The 14,973-nt window shown below is 39.6% G+C and overlaps 1 protein-coding gene across 1 annotated transcript; it reads right to left on the bottom strand.

The window, feature by feature from the left end:
* Nucleotides 1-202: 202 nt before the first annotated feature.
* LOC148008425 (putative mitochondrial-processing peptidase subunit beta, mitochondrial) lies at nucleotides 203-14,207 on the bottom strand. The gene is made up of 9 exons (XM_087674232.1): nucleotides 13,544-14,207; nucleotides 12,983-13,147; nucleotides 12,729-12,866; nucleotides 12,483-12,634; nucleotides 11,729-11,837; nucleotides 1,699-1,797; nucleotides 926-991; nucleotides 738-845; nucleotides 203-667 (listed from the first exon to the last, which is right to left on the bottom strand). Exons 1-9 carry the CDS (start codon nucleotides 14,099-14,101, stop codon nucleotides 581-583), a joined length of 1,482 nt encoding a protein of 493 aa, XP_087530358.1. The 5' UTR covers nucleotides 14,102-14,207; the 3' UTR covers nucleotides 203-580.
* Between the last annotated feature and the right edge of the window lie 766 nt (nucleotides 14,208-14,973).

The following is a 14,973-nucleotide window of genomic DNA, read 5'->3' on the forward strand; positions in this document are numbered from 1 at the left end:
GAGTACTCCTTTTATCAAACTCCAGTGTGAAAAAGACCCATGTTACCTAGTCTCTCATCTGACTTAATAGATGAGATACAACTGCCAACCAGATTGCCCAAGACAACATTAGCCTGAACTTTTGGACGACACAAATGCATTATTTAAAAGAAGCATCTGGTAATGCCAAACACAATGAAATGATAGACATGGATAGCTTATCTTACCAAAAGTTTCGCTTAGCTTCAAAAGACGATATCCCTTATCAAAACTGTCTGTTCAAACAGAGTAGTAGCAATGAAGAACTCAATGATGTCTATCAAGCTTTTTACAGCAATGGAATGGTCAAAAATTCTTACAATTTCGGCCAAGGAACGTTTGAGACAGATGAAATGGGCACAGAAGTATACTCACCCCATTATTCAAGTATTGACCCTGGAAGAAAAAACCCCTTCCTTCCCTCATTTCTGGGGACTAATACAGCAGCACAGGCTTCCATTTTGGGTACTTATTACAAATCCGGAATGTGACTGTACCCATTCCCAACATGCATAATTTCATTCAGTGGATCAGCAGGGCATCTGGCTTACACTCAGCTTCTTTAAAAACGTAACCAATAAGTACGACGGCGGAACCAATTATAGTCTGGCAGATTCTGGGTTGGCCCCATGGTAGCAATAGCCAATTCCTGCAGTAACAGAAGTCAGTATTACCAAAAACACACAATACAGGTGGACTTTATTTTATAGCTAAATCACCTTGTCATAAATGAAACGGTCAGCAACCCTCTTGACTGTGGCTGCATCGACTGCATCTATTCTTGCAAACAATTCAGGAAGAGGTATTCTGCGCCCATATGTGAGCAACTGCTTGCACAAATAAACAATATCAATCACCCACGACACAAACCTCAAAACCCATGCAGCTCTACAAGATTCCACTTAACCTGACGCCCAATGTCTTCTGCAACTGCACTTGTACCATCCAAATGCAATAGTAAGCCCGCTTTTAACTGTGAAAACGAGCAGATGCATCAGGAAATAAGCACAGAAACTTTAAGACTTTCTGGAAAGGTAACAGGCCACCCAGGTTTGCAATTGCTTTCACTCAAACAATTTCGAGATGTGTGTGTGTGTATGTGTGTGTGTGTGTGTGTGTGTGTGTGAGAGAGAGAGAGAGAGAGCTCGTGCTATGCTCATGAGGCATGATTTATCAACATATTTAGATGATCTCTGGAATCTGGAAAAGGAAAATCTACCTTGAGCAGACGTAACTGGTTCAATGAGTGTTGAAACAGACAAATCGAAAGAATACACAAAAAATCTAGCCATGACTGGTTCAAGAAGAATTAGATCAAACTGCAAACCTTCCAAATGGTCAACACTGGAGGAGGGAAAGTGTAGTGCTTGAACTTCCAAATGCAAAACACAAAAGAGAACAACCACGTGCCTGGCATACTCATCATGAAACATGATTTAAAACACTGGACCTAACAAACAGTAACAACATCTTCCAATCCATTGTATGCGTGAATTGACACAGTAAAGTTGCTTCCTCAGCATAGTAAACATTAAAACAACACAACCAAGACAATAGTTGAGATAGATATTCACCACAGATCTGAAGAAGCTAACATGCAAACAAAATACATTAAGAATAATGAACAAGAAGACATTGCCGCGCCCCCCCCCCCCAAAAAAAAAAAAACAAAAAGATCACCTGATTTCTAGCCCGAGCTACATCCTCTTCAGCTACTCTGTAAATCAGTCTTCCAATTTCATGCATGATAGCCCACGAGAGGTCATCCAGTGTGTCTGGCTGGAAACATCCAAAGAGTCAGATTCAATCAGATAATCATTCAATGACAAATTATTAAACCACCTTGAAACGAATAGAAAAATGAAAGACCACTCAAATACAACAATAAACTACTGATGTAATATCTATGCTCCTGACATTTTGAAGTGGTGGTAAAAGTTGGAGCATAAGGATCATATAATAATAATGCCAAAGCGCAAGGCAATGTCCAGTAGAGGTTCTACCTGTGCACTATGTACAGTATTTTTAAGTCCGAATATATGGTCGTGAAATGAGCCCAAGCCACATGCATTAAGCGTCTTAAAGGCCTCTAACAATTTCAGTGTGTTTATAAAGAAGCTGCAGAAAAATATTCTGGCAGGAAAAAGATGGTAGCACTTCCTAATGAGAGCAATGGCAGCTGATGACATTCCCTAGCTGTGGGGGAGTCTCATGCCATAGAGGCTTTTCATCTGAAACACACCTGATAATAACCAGTCTGCCAGTCAAATGCTCATGCAAATGGTTAAACAAGTCATAAGGGGATGGCAACTTTAATTGTAACTTTACATGGTCAACACTAGTAATTGACACAATTTAGTCAGAAATTATCTCATGTAAATGGTTAATCAAGTCATCAACCCTAGAAAAAGAGACATGACCCATCTGTAATTACTGATTTGTCTTATAGAACAGCCTCGCTTATCCTACAAAAAGACTATGTTTATTCATCCTTCAACAAAACTACCTTTCTTATTATTCTTGAGTTAAAAGTGGTCTTTCATTTGAATAAGGGATAACTATGCACAAACGAAATATCCTCATCCAACGTTCTGCTTTATACTGTTTCAAGCCTTACATATAAGGTAAGTTGCCACAAAAAACCAAGAAAAAATAGTGGCATCATTCATCTGTTAATCTTGGACAATTGAGGGTACACCTCAAGGAAGCATCTTCAGCAATCAAGATACCAATCATGCTTACACTTGTTCTAGACCCTTGTTGGATGGGCTATTCACCACATCAATCTTCATATTAAGAGATTGAGTTCACAAAGGGAGGGCAAGCAGTTAAACCTTATTAACAACCTTGTAGCTGTAAACTAGCATGTTAGGCTGCCCAATGAGTGATGCAAAGTCACAATGGTGACAAATAAACACCTAAGTGATAACAGTGCCAAAAACTAGACTTTATTGTTGGCCATTGAGTTGAGCAACTTTTACAAGAAGGCCTTAGAACAGCTTATGTATACATAGCCTTATAGCAAGACATGGAAGTTGAAGCTCGTAAGAAAGACCCAAGTGAAACCAGCCTTCCTTCCGTGGATAGGTGGTAAATCCATGATTACAACTTAATTACAGCAGCAAACAATAAATACAAATTTACCTACTGATCTTGGACAATGCACACCCAATTGGCCCCAAAATTGACGCCCCTTTCGATATTTCTTTAGCTTTATTGAAGAAGAAGTTGATTTACAATGAGATTCTCCCAATGCCCTTCACAATCCAAACTCCCCTTGCTATCCAAAGTGACCAACAAGTCTTCAATCTGATTTGCCCCTTGATTCAGGCACGCACTTAGCCTTCACCCACTTCATAGACAATGAAAATGCCCCAAATTCAATGGCCGACTAGTCCTCCACCTAAATTTAGCTGAATTTCACCTTTAGCCCTGAAAAATCCAAGTCTTGGAGCTTTCAATTTCTGGCATGATTCCCGATGCTACTACCAAACCCTAATTTCTACCGTAAATTAGAGTTTACAATAAAGAAATTTGCAATTTCTCAACCTCCAAGGGTCCAAATGCTGAGATCTTCGAAGCAAGGCATTTTTCCTCTTATTCAACATTTTACCAGCCTGTATGGGCAAGTTTGCCAAGTGGCAGCCTTCCCAAATGGTTTTTCCAACATTATCTATCATTAAATCTTAATTTTCAGCCTTTAATTACTGAAAATTAATCTAATAATTATTTTGGTCCCCAAAAAAATAATCTGACTGACCAATAATTAAATTGGTTGGGCATCTTCCACTCTCAAGTCTCTTTGTGCCATCTTTGACCATTAGATCAACATTAGGTACCATTAAACGCCACCTCTCTAGTGTCACCAACTGACACTTATGGCCAAATGAATGACCTAGGCCAACAATTGACACTAGATACCACCAAGTATCTATGCAACATAACTTATAGCAACTTTTGTCTTTGACATCCCCTGATTTTCTCGAATCTAGGGCTCGTAAATTTACTCTAATCCCACTTGCATCTCACACGTGCAACACTCACTTAATCAGGTGATTAAAAATTAATCCACATATTAAGTGAGGTTTCCAAAATATATGTCCTCATGACACCAAGATTCTTCCACTAAAGACCTTAAGAAGGTTGTGTCAAAGGAGGGAGATCATACACATACAAACTTGCCACAAGGTCTAACTATAATGAAGGAATCGGACTGCTAATCATTCCCTAAATGGTATCTTTTCCCCCAACTGAAACTTGGCCATTCTCACCAACTAGTTGCCTTCATTGGAAGGCAAATCCATCCAACCACATTTCAAGAGCGTCAATGGTGATGCTAACAAGGGGAGCTAAGCCAAAGAAGATGGATGCAAGGGAGATGGACCTCAAGGATGATGAGTACTTCCTATTCATATATTCCCAAAAAATGTGTCAAGAGCACTTGGCTCTAATACTATGTGAAGCTCTAAGCTCTTCACATTATGCAAGGGCATGAGGCTTAAGAGATCAATTAGCAAAAGCAAGGTCAAACAAAACACGAAAGAATAATTGAATGAATGAACAAGTAAGGTGTAAACTAATGACGCTTAAGGAGTAGAGAAGTCATTTACTATGTAGCTAGAGCAAACGTGAAGGCTTGCTAGAGAGGCAAAAGCACACTTTTGCAAGCCTCTATCACTCAAGATTAAGTTTTCGAGAAATCTATGACACCATGAATTGGTAGGGATGAGCCTATCATACTCCAGCGAATCCCGAAAGGCCAATCAACACTAAGGTATCAAAGTTGCATGTAAAACCAACCTGATACCATAAACATGTGAACATATTCTACACCCGAGCATGATGGACATTGCATTGACAATGTTGGATGTTGACAAGACCTTGAAAATAGTGCATTTCCCAAGGTTACATGTGAAACTTTAATAATTGTTAAGGCTAATAGGAAATTTTAAAATCATGCCAAAGTTTGAACAAAGCAACTTAAATCTAAATTTCAATAATCTTTTTGGAACTTTGGGCAAGGCCACTATTATTTAACTAAAGAAAAAAAATGGTTGTTTATGCATGACTATTTGGGAAAAACTTGCCAATTTCCTTCATCTCTCTCATTCTCACATACAAAGCTTGTGACACCTACCTATGGCAGGTCTCATTTTTAAGTATTTGAAAATCAGATTGAGGATTTGAAGGCAATAGAAGGTCAAGGAAAGTAGTATCATGTGCATTCTTAGTAGCATCCTGATCAACAAGAGGCTAGCAATCTCCTTCTTAAGCATCATGTTGGCTAGTTAGAGCATAACAAGGTTAAATTTCTTCCTTCCTCTCTTTCCCACACAACATTCTTGTTGAATTCATGCTATATTGGACTGCATGTAGTATGGACCTACTTGGATGTGTGAGTACAAAACTTTTGGAATCAATCGCAATGCACCAACAGTGAAAGATTTAACACCAAGGCAATGTGATAGACAAGTGTGCAAGCTATGTGCAAGGATACGGCAAAAGGAACAAGGTACAATAAACTGAAAATTTCACCTTAATATTGAGTTACATTGAAAGTTTTGCCCAAGCTAGCTATGTGGTACAAGGATTGGACAAAAAGAACAAAGTGCAATGTAAAACTTTCATTAAATTAAAAGAGTCACCTTAGAATTGAGTCACATTGAAAGTTTTGCCCAATAGGCAACCCATGTATGGCAATTAAGTCATTAAACAAGCCCTAAGCTTAAGTTTGGTCCAAAGAGCATCTCACTTATGTTAGACGATCAAGTAATTAATTAGCCCTTAATCAAACATGTGATCCAATTAAGAAATAGTTGGTTGGTTATTCATTTGGAAACTTGATCTCAGTTATTTGGGGCGCTCTCTCTCTCTCTCTCTCTCTCTCTCTCTCTCTCTCTCTCTCTCTCTCTCATGAGGATATGTATTTTTGAAACCTCACTTAACATGTAGATGAATTTTTAATCACGTGATTAAGTAAATGTTGCACATGTGTGGTGCAACTGGGTTTAAAGTAAATTTACGAACCCAGGACTCGAATAAATCACGGAATATCAAAGGCAAAAGTTGCTATAAGTTATGCCGCATAAGTACTTGGTGGTATCTGGTGCCAATTGTTGGCCTAGGTCATCCATTTGGCCATAAGTGTCAGTTGGTGACACTAGAGAAATGGCACTTAATGGTACCTAACGCCAATTTGATAGTCAAAGATGACACAGAGACACTCGAGAATGAAAGTTGCCTAGCCAATTTAATTATTGGCCAACCATATTATTTTTTAGAGCACCGATATAATTATTAGATTCGTTTTCAGTATTTTAAGGCTGAATATTAATATTTAATTATGAAAAATGCTGAAAAAACCATTTGGAAATGCTGCCACTTGTGAAAAATGCCCATGTAAGACTGAAAAACGTCTTTAGAGACTGAAGAGAGGCATTTCTATAAATTCAGCCTGCAAGGGAGAGGGAGAGGCTACTGGTCTAATTTGCACCCATTGGAGGACCTTTTGAGGCAGCCAAGGGCAAAAGAAGATCAATCAACAGCAGGAGACAATATCTACAGGCTGTTGAGGCAAGTTAGCAGCAATAAATGACTGATTTTCTTCAGTTCTTTGCATGTACATGCTGTTGTGATAAGGCAGCAACTACACTTGACTAATTTTATGTCATTCTTCACGACAAAACTCTGGATTTTCTCTCTCTACAACTTTCCCTCTCATCTCCCAGTCATTTCACAGCCTTGCTTTGAAGATCTCAATATTTGGATCCTTGGAGGCTGCGAAATTTCAGATTTCTCTGCTGTAAACCCTAATATGCAGCAGAAATTAGGGTTTAGCAATAGCCTCGAGAATCGTACCAAAAATTGGAAGCTCCAAGACTTGGATTGAACAGGACTGAAGCTGTTTTTAACCTATTCAAGTGGAGGGACCAGCAAATAATTGAATTTGGGGCATTTTCCATCTCCATCAAAGCATGTGAAGGCTAATCGAGTGCCCGAATGAAGGGGCAAAACAGATTGAAGACTTGCTGGTCAATTTAGACCGCAAGGGGAGTTGAAACACCGAAAGGAATTGGGAGAATCCCATTATAAATCAACTTTTTCTTTAATAAAGCTAAAGAAATACCGAAAGGGGCGCCAATTTTGGGGCCAATCGAGTGTGCACTCTCCAAGATCAATAGGTAAATTTGTATTTTCAAATTTGCATTTATTGTTTGTTGCTGTAATTAAGTTGTAATCAGGGATTTACCACCCTATCCAAGGAGGAAGGCTGGTTTCACTCACTCACTCTCTCTCTCTCTCTCTCTCTCTCTCTCTCTCTCTCTCTCACATTTTCGAATAGCCTAAGTTTGGAGAGCTAAAGTAGCAAAAGGAGATGCATGCCTACTAGTTTATCGCAATGGCAGTAAGAGTGGTGTGTTTTTGCAACCATCCCAAGGTGCTAGACAACCGAGAATCAATCTCTCTCTCTCTCTCTCTCTCTCTCTCTCTCTCTCTCTCTCTCTCTCTCTCTCTCATTTTCGAATAGCCTAAGTTTGGAGAGCTAAAGTAGCAAAAGGAGATGCATGCCTACTAGTTTATCGCAATGGCAGTAAGAGTGGTGTGTTTTTGCAACCATCCCAAGGTGCTAGACAACCGAGAATCAATCTCTCTCTCTCTCTCTCTCTCTCTCTCTCTCTCTCTCTCTCTCTCTCTCTCTCTCTCTCTCTCTCTCTCTCTCTCTCTCTCTCTCTATATATATATATATATATATATATATATATATATATATATATATATATGAAAGCTTTGTTTTACAACAAATCAAAATTAGGATTTATTGTTTAGTAGATCAATGGCTAGGGTTTGCAAAAATTCATCATTTTGGGTATAGAATTGGTTGTTGAAGACATTACAACCAAAACCTCCAATTCTATACCTGTTTTGGATTACCAAATCATTGAAAATTCAAGGTAAACTTTTGTCCAACCAAATCTGGAATAAATACATTATTCTAATACTTTATTCGTGGAGTTGTACTAGAGAGAAATAAATAGTCTAGTAATTTTATATTAACAAGTAAGAACTTTTAAAATTAGGCTATTTTAAGAACTGTAAAATCAGGCTATTTTTTCATTCCTTAACACAAGCCCACCTTTGCACGAGTCACTAGAGCTCAAACCAAGAAAACAAGATGAAAGCAATGGTGAGATGCGAGCTAGAAGCTACACACTACAAGAGGGTTGAGGAGAGCACACGAGTTTTGTGGATACAATGAAAGCTGGTACCTCTATTCTTTATTATCTCCAATTATGTATGGCGGTACGATCTATACTTACACAAGGGATGCTCCCTTGGCTATTGGCCATTGGTCTTTACTCAAACAACCTTCCACTCAAGGGCCAATGCACCTTTTTAAAAATATAAGAACAAAGACACTATATTGTCTGATGTCCATCAACACGCTGCAATGTGCAAAGCACTCAAAGGGTAAAACACTTCGTAAGAAAATCTACAAGATTATGATACACAGGAATCTTGACAACTCAATGTGTTTGTCCTCAAGCACATACTTGACGAAGTGATACTTCACCTCTCAATATGCTTTGTCTTTGAAAGAAAGTCGTGGTTTCATACCAATATTTGAATAGCACTCTGACCGTCACAATGCAATCTACGTCTCTCTTCTGCAATTACCAAGTCTCCCACAAGATGAGTAAGCCATGTAGCTCCCTTCCAAGCCTCAATGGCTACAATATACTTTGTCTCAATGATAAATAAATTGTACATGATTGCAAACAAGACCCAAGAGATTGCACCGCCTATAAAAGTGAAGCTAAAACCTGTAGTAGACATCCTAGAGTACTCCCTACAAAATTAGCATCTACATATCCAAGAATAGATGCATCCTTCCTTCCAAAGCATATGCACATAGATCTAGTCTCATCATTCAAGTATCTCATACTCTTTGTTGCCTGCCAATGCTTCTTGTCATGGTTTGCCATATACCTGCTAACAAGTCCACTACATACGCAATGTCTAAACATGTAGCAACCAAGGTATACATCAAGCTACCAACTACACATATAAAGAACCTTGGCCATTTTAACCTTCTCCTTGTATAACTTGGGGTTGTTCTCCTAGCTAACTTTCAAATATAGAGGCAATGGAACAGTAATAGCCTTTCCCCTCTTATATTAAAATACTCAAATATATTTTCAATGTATTCCTTCTAAGACAAATAGAGTAACTTTTTATCTCAATCTCGCATAATACATATGCCAAGAATGTGACTAGCATTTCCCAAATCTTTTATATCAAAGGTTTCATACAACCTTTTCTTTAAACTACCATATCGATAACAAACTTCCCAACAATCGACATATCATCCACATAAAGAATCAAGATCATAAGGCTACCATCCCTAGCCTTCCTAGTTATAGCAATCAGTCTCACTTCTAGTATAGACCTAAGACCACATAAAGGTATGAACTTAATGATATCATTACTTGGGAGCTTGTTTCATACCATATAAGCTCTCATGGCATTCCCCACGAGCTCTAATACCAGTTGAGAGAAAAGCTCTGATACTAGTTGAGAGAAAAGTAACAATGGAATGCAGAATAGAAACTATAGAGTACAAGAGGGTTAAGAGAGAGAAACACACGAGAGTCTTGCGGATGCAATGAATGGTAGTACCCTTATTCTTTGTTATCTTTTCTTATATATGATTGTGCAATGTGTACTTATAGAAGGGATGTCCGCCCCACTATTGTCCATTGGCTTTACCCCTATACACCTGTCATCATCCTACCATTACCAATGGAGCAAGGCATCTTACTTTTAATTCTTTTTCATTTCTATAAGAATCGTGTTATAACCCATATACATGATATTCTCTTTTTTGGTCTCATATGTCATCATGCCCTTTAAACCCCTCTCTTCTTCTCCTCCCAAGGCACTAATGAAGAGATTGTACCAATGGCAAAACTCCCAAACCTTAAAGACATCACTAAATATATCCCACTGTAATCTCAGTATCAAGTGTTTAACAGTCATGCAATAAGACCTATCCAAGTATTTGATCAATAAAATGGTCATCCCAAGGTGAAGGTAACTTCTCAATTGATCTATAGTTTCAAGTACTATTTCCTAGATTCACAGCTAGGTTGATACTATGCCATTGGCCAACTAAGAGCCAACATCATTAAACTTTCAAGCAATGTTTACATTCGTAAAGGAAGCTAAGGAACCCTATATTACAAGACCGTTGACGTAAATTGTAGAGAATCCCTCACTTATGAACTTTATCCTAAGATTGTTCAACACATTCATCTAAGATGTCATCAACCAATACCATCAAACACATCTCATGAGGCCTGGAAGCTTGAGCTTGGTATCACGAGAATGTAAATTTAAAAGTTCATAAAATGTGCAAATGTGACTTGCATATATGAAATGTAGGTCAATTATTTCACAATGTGAAACCTAAAACCTTAAGATATCAGTTGGTGCCAAATACAAAAGTTACAACAAGTTGTACTTGATAGGTACTGGGTAATACAGTGTCCAAATTGGACTAGATCACTTTATTAACCATAAGTGTTGGTGGTGGCACTACAAAGTTTGCATTAATTAATTGATTAATTAATTTAATTCCAAGGGCTCATGAGAACTCAAGAATACTTGGATGATAAATTGGTCTAGCCAACTTAATCATTGGCCGATGAGTGTTTTTTAAGCAATAAATTATTCTTAAATTAAATTAACCCTTAAAATTAATATTCTAACAATTAATTTGCTAATGCTGAAAAATGTTGGAATTTGAATTAAGAAGGTTGTTGCTTAGCAAAACTTGCCCATGCAAGTGGATAAAGGCTGGTGGGAGGCTGGGAGAGATAAAAAGAGAGTCATTTTGCAATGGACCAACTACAGAAGAGACTATAGAGCAAATTGCTAACTAATCAAAGGCCATCGCAGCCATCAGGAGAAGTAAGGGAGGTAGGAGACAGCAGCCAAAGCCCCTGTAGAAGCAAGCAATTGCAATTTATAGCAGGCGAGCGCATTCTTGGAGCTCCCAAGATGTGTGTGACAGCTCCAAGGCTGTTAGGATAGGACAAAAACAAGTTTTCAGCCCCTCTTTACAAGGACAAGAGGCAATTAGAGAGCGAAGGAGATTCAAGGAATCTTAGTGTTTTCCAACCGGATTGCAATATAAGATAAAGAAATATTGTAAGGAGTGCCAGTTTTGGGGCCAAAAGATTGTCCATTTTCCAATATTAAAATGTAAATTTACCTTTTCAATTTATCTGAATTTTATACTACTTGTAATTAGTGCTTGATTAGGCTATTTACCACCCTTGCCGAGAAGGTCTGGTGCACTTGGTCATTCCCACTAGTCCCAAACTCAAAGTGAGCACAAATGGCTCTACCATTGGGAGGTGACTTAGATGCCACATCTTCTTCTTTAGTTTTGTTGGTTAGCATTTTTTTTTAAATATCATGTTGTCTTGGATGGGTTTTATGCAACCTTTCAAACGATATTCCAAAGCAGAAGACGCTCGATTCTCTGTAACTAGAGAAAATGCAGTCATTGAAACCCTGGTTCATGCTTGCGCAAAGTTAAACAATACCCTATTGTTTATACAAGTACAATATGTATAAAGATGTTTGAAACTTCCAATAATGTCCTCAAGGGTCAAAGCCCTAAAATAACTTTGAAATAAAGTACCTTTGCAACTGCGTAGACACCAAATAGCCCTGCATCACTATAATTTGTATTGAAGGCCATCACACTTTCTGCCAGTTCATTGGCTGCAACCTTTTGTGCAAGTTCAGATCTACAAAAGTTGGCAAGCATGCTTAATTAAAAGTCATTAAGCACATCAGACTAGAATTAATTGACAATTGAGAACATTTAGCACATACTTAGCCATTTCAAATAGGGAGTGAGTATTAAAGCTCTTATGACACAAAAAAGAAAACGCAATATCATTTAGTGTTTTTATTTGTGGCTTCCTGATGGAAGAAAATGACCAATATTCCATAATCAAGTACATAAGGCCTACCAACCAGTCTCAAGTGACGCAAAGTCTAACAACCACAGTCTCAAGCTCTAAACTAAACTGCAACATTCTATGAACATTGCTCTCAATTATTAGACCTCTGACACCAAGTTGATCTAATAGACTGTTCTCGAGGACATCCAACTATAAAGAGTATGGACAGACTACCCCTCATGGTGGTTGCTTTGGACATTTCCTGCAAATTTTTCAATACACGCACATAGAAAATCAAATGCTATGATCTTTCTGAGAGATGCACATGGGAACACAAGCACATCAGACTGCCTGTGCATACAGATACGTCATTTATTTCAGAACAAACAGTTCACATGATTCTTTCTTTGTCAATAAAGCATTGACTGCAGTGTCTGTTCATTCTGCAGATGCAAACACTTAGAAAGTGACCATAAAAGTGCTTACCCCATGTGCTTCCCAGCCCCTGCACCTTTGTGCCAACCACCAAGCATTGTCTGCATTACCATCAGAGCAATTGAGTCTGGGTCAGTCCAAGAAGCTCCCATTACAGCCACCGCTATGTGTGCCAATGGCATGTCATCATCCCTGATACGCACCTGCATCAAAACCCCCAAATGATGGTCCTTTTCTTCATGGTCAACAAGCAAGGGTGCAATTTCTTAGAAAAAAATATCACTAGCCAATTTAGACCTCTGAGCCTGTGAAAATAGCTGGGTCCTTTTCAATCAACTGTGCAGCTGTAGTGGGGTTGGTAGGAAGATCCTTGAACAGCTTGGAGGCAAGCTCCACCACATCCTTGTGGTCAACTCCACCGGCAGCAGCTAGAACCTGCAGCATCAAGCTTCTCCACAATGTAGCATCGTATCGCTATCAAATAAATCAAAAACAACATGTACTGAACAATGTATCCAGACAATAACTCACAAGATCTAGAAACAACTCACCATCCGAGGTGCTGTATAATGGGTAGATATGTACTGGGCCAAGTGATCCCTGGTAATTGATTTTATATTGTCCGGAGGGCCAAGGATTGTTCGTCCCAAAGGACTGTGCTGGAAGGCTGTAGCATGTAAATGATCAAAGATCACTTCTTCTGGCTGACCTTCCACCTGTCATACTTCAATGGTTAGTCACCATGCTGTCAAAAGCTTTGTTCTAGTAAATCCATCACCACAATCACATAACAAAACAAAATGGTCTGGAATATACTCTCTTCAAAATTTGCTGTTTTTCTAAACATGAGAGTGACAGAGCGCTTCCTCTGGAAAAACAATCATTGATCCAGAAGGCATGGTCAAAACTTTGCCGTTAGAGAAATAAGAAGATAATGCCCCTGCCTATGTTTCAAGAACATCTCCCAGAATGTGTTCTTAACCTCATTATGGACACTCCAAAGTTTCGTTTATAGCTGATTAAAGAACCTGCTTTGAATGCATTGACGTTCCTTAACAGACTGAACAAGTTGCTAGACTAAAGCTGTGACCTTTTAAAAACACCACAAATACCTCTTCCATTTCCCGGAGGATGACACTTCGCTCACGCTCAATCCTGTCTGGTGAGAACTCAGAGTTCTGCAAGATGTCAGCCAGCACATCTGCAGCAAAGGGGACATCGTTCCGCATGACTTTGGCGTAATAGGTGGTCTGCTCGCGCGATGTGTATGCATTCAGGTGCCCGCCAATGTTCTCGATCCCTTCCTCCAACTGTCGCATAGTGCGCTTCTTGGTGCCCTTGAAGATCATGTGCTCAAGGAAGTGAGCAGTGCCGTTCGAGGAGTGTGTCTCGAAGCGGCTGCCAGCGTCGATCCAGACGCCGATGGAGGCGGTTTGGCAGGCGAGGTTGGACTCGGTGGCGACACGGAGGCCGTTGGGGAGGACGGTGACCCTGGTCTGGGGTACGGACAGGACAGGGGTGTGGTCCACGACGGAGGCGACAGGGGAGTTGTAGCGGCAGAAGCGGTAATCGGCCACGTCGAGGGCCTGCGATGCGGAGGAGAAGGGGCGCAGGAGCCAACGCGGCCGCGAGCTTCGTCGTAGCCCTAGGGCAGCCATCGCCATGGCCATGATGCACAGACAGAATCACAGACACAGAAGACAAGCTTGTGTTTTGATTTTCTAACAGGAACGACGGGAAGGCAAAGGTAATGCAAGCGTATTTACACCCTTTTTTTGTTGTTATCGTTGTTTTCCTTCTTGTTCTGTTTAATCCCCGTGTTTGTACTTTTGTGCTTAGGCCTTTTTTTGCCATTTGTAGCTACAATCTGTGAGAAGCTCCGATTGAGCACCTTCAGGCTACCCCACTCAAGGCATCCTATGGAAACAAGTCGAGACTCCACACCGCTAACGCCGCTAAGCATCTAACATGGGGAGCAGATGGACAGCTAAGTTGCCAATAGGCAACTAAATGCCTCAACAAGCAACCAACTACCTTATAGTACTACAAAGGTTGCTCGCCATGAGACAAGGGGGGGCAGGGGGTAAACACATGGATAGCTAAGCAGCCAATAGGTAGCTAGATTTATAGGGAGAGAAGCATCTCATGGAATCTCCTTGCCATGAACTTTAGTGTTCATGTGCTCTCTTGTCGTTTGGCATTTGCCCTAAATTTCATATGTTTGCAACTAATAAGGCCAGGTAACAAATAGAGTAGCCAAGTGGCTCTATTCTCACCATGGCTCTAACAAGATCAAAGCTTTATCCAAATGCTTTGTTGCAACATGTGGGGCCAATTCTTTACTTGCCTTGAATCTTGTTTCATGTGCCCCAATGCTCGATAGGCATCAAATAATCAAATTTACTGTTGGGTTAGCTACCTATTAACCATATGCTCAAGATAAGAGAGTCTTCACACATAAATTGCAAACAATAGCCTCCATTATTTGTTCCCTTTAGGAGAGTTGGGACATGGAATGAGATTCATGACAAGATATATGATT

The sequence above is a fragment of the Lygodium microphyllum genome, unplaced genomic scaffold, assembly GCF_053477565.2.
Source record: "Lygodium microphyllum isolate KBCC unplaced genomic scaffold, Lygodium_microphyllum_v1.1.10 scaffold_140, whole genome shotgun sequence".
NCBI lineage: Eukaryota > Viridiplantae > Streptophyta > Polypodiopsida > Schizaeales > Lygodiaceae > Lygodium > Lygodium microphyllum.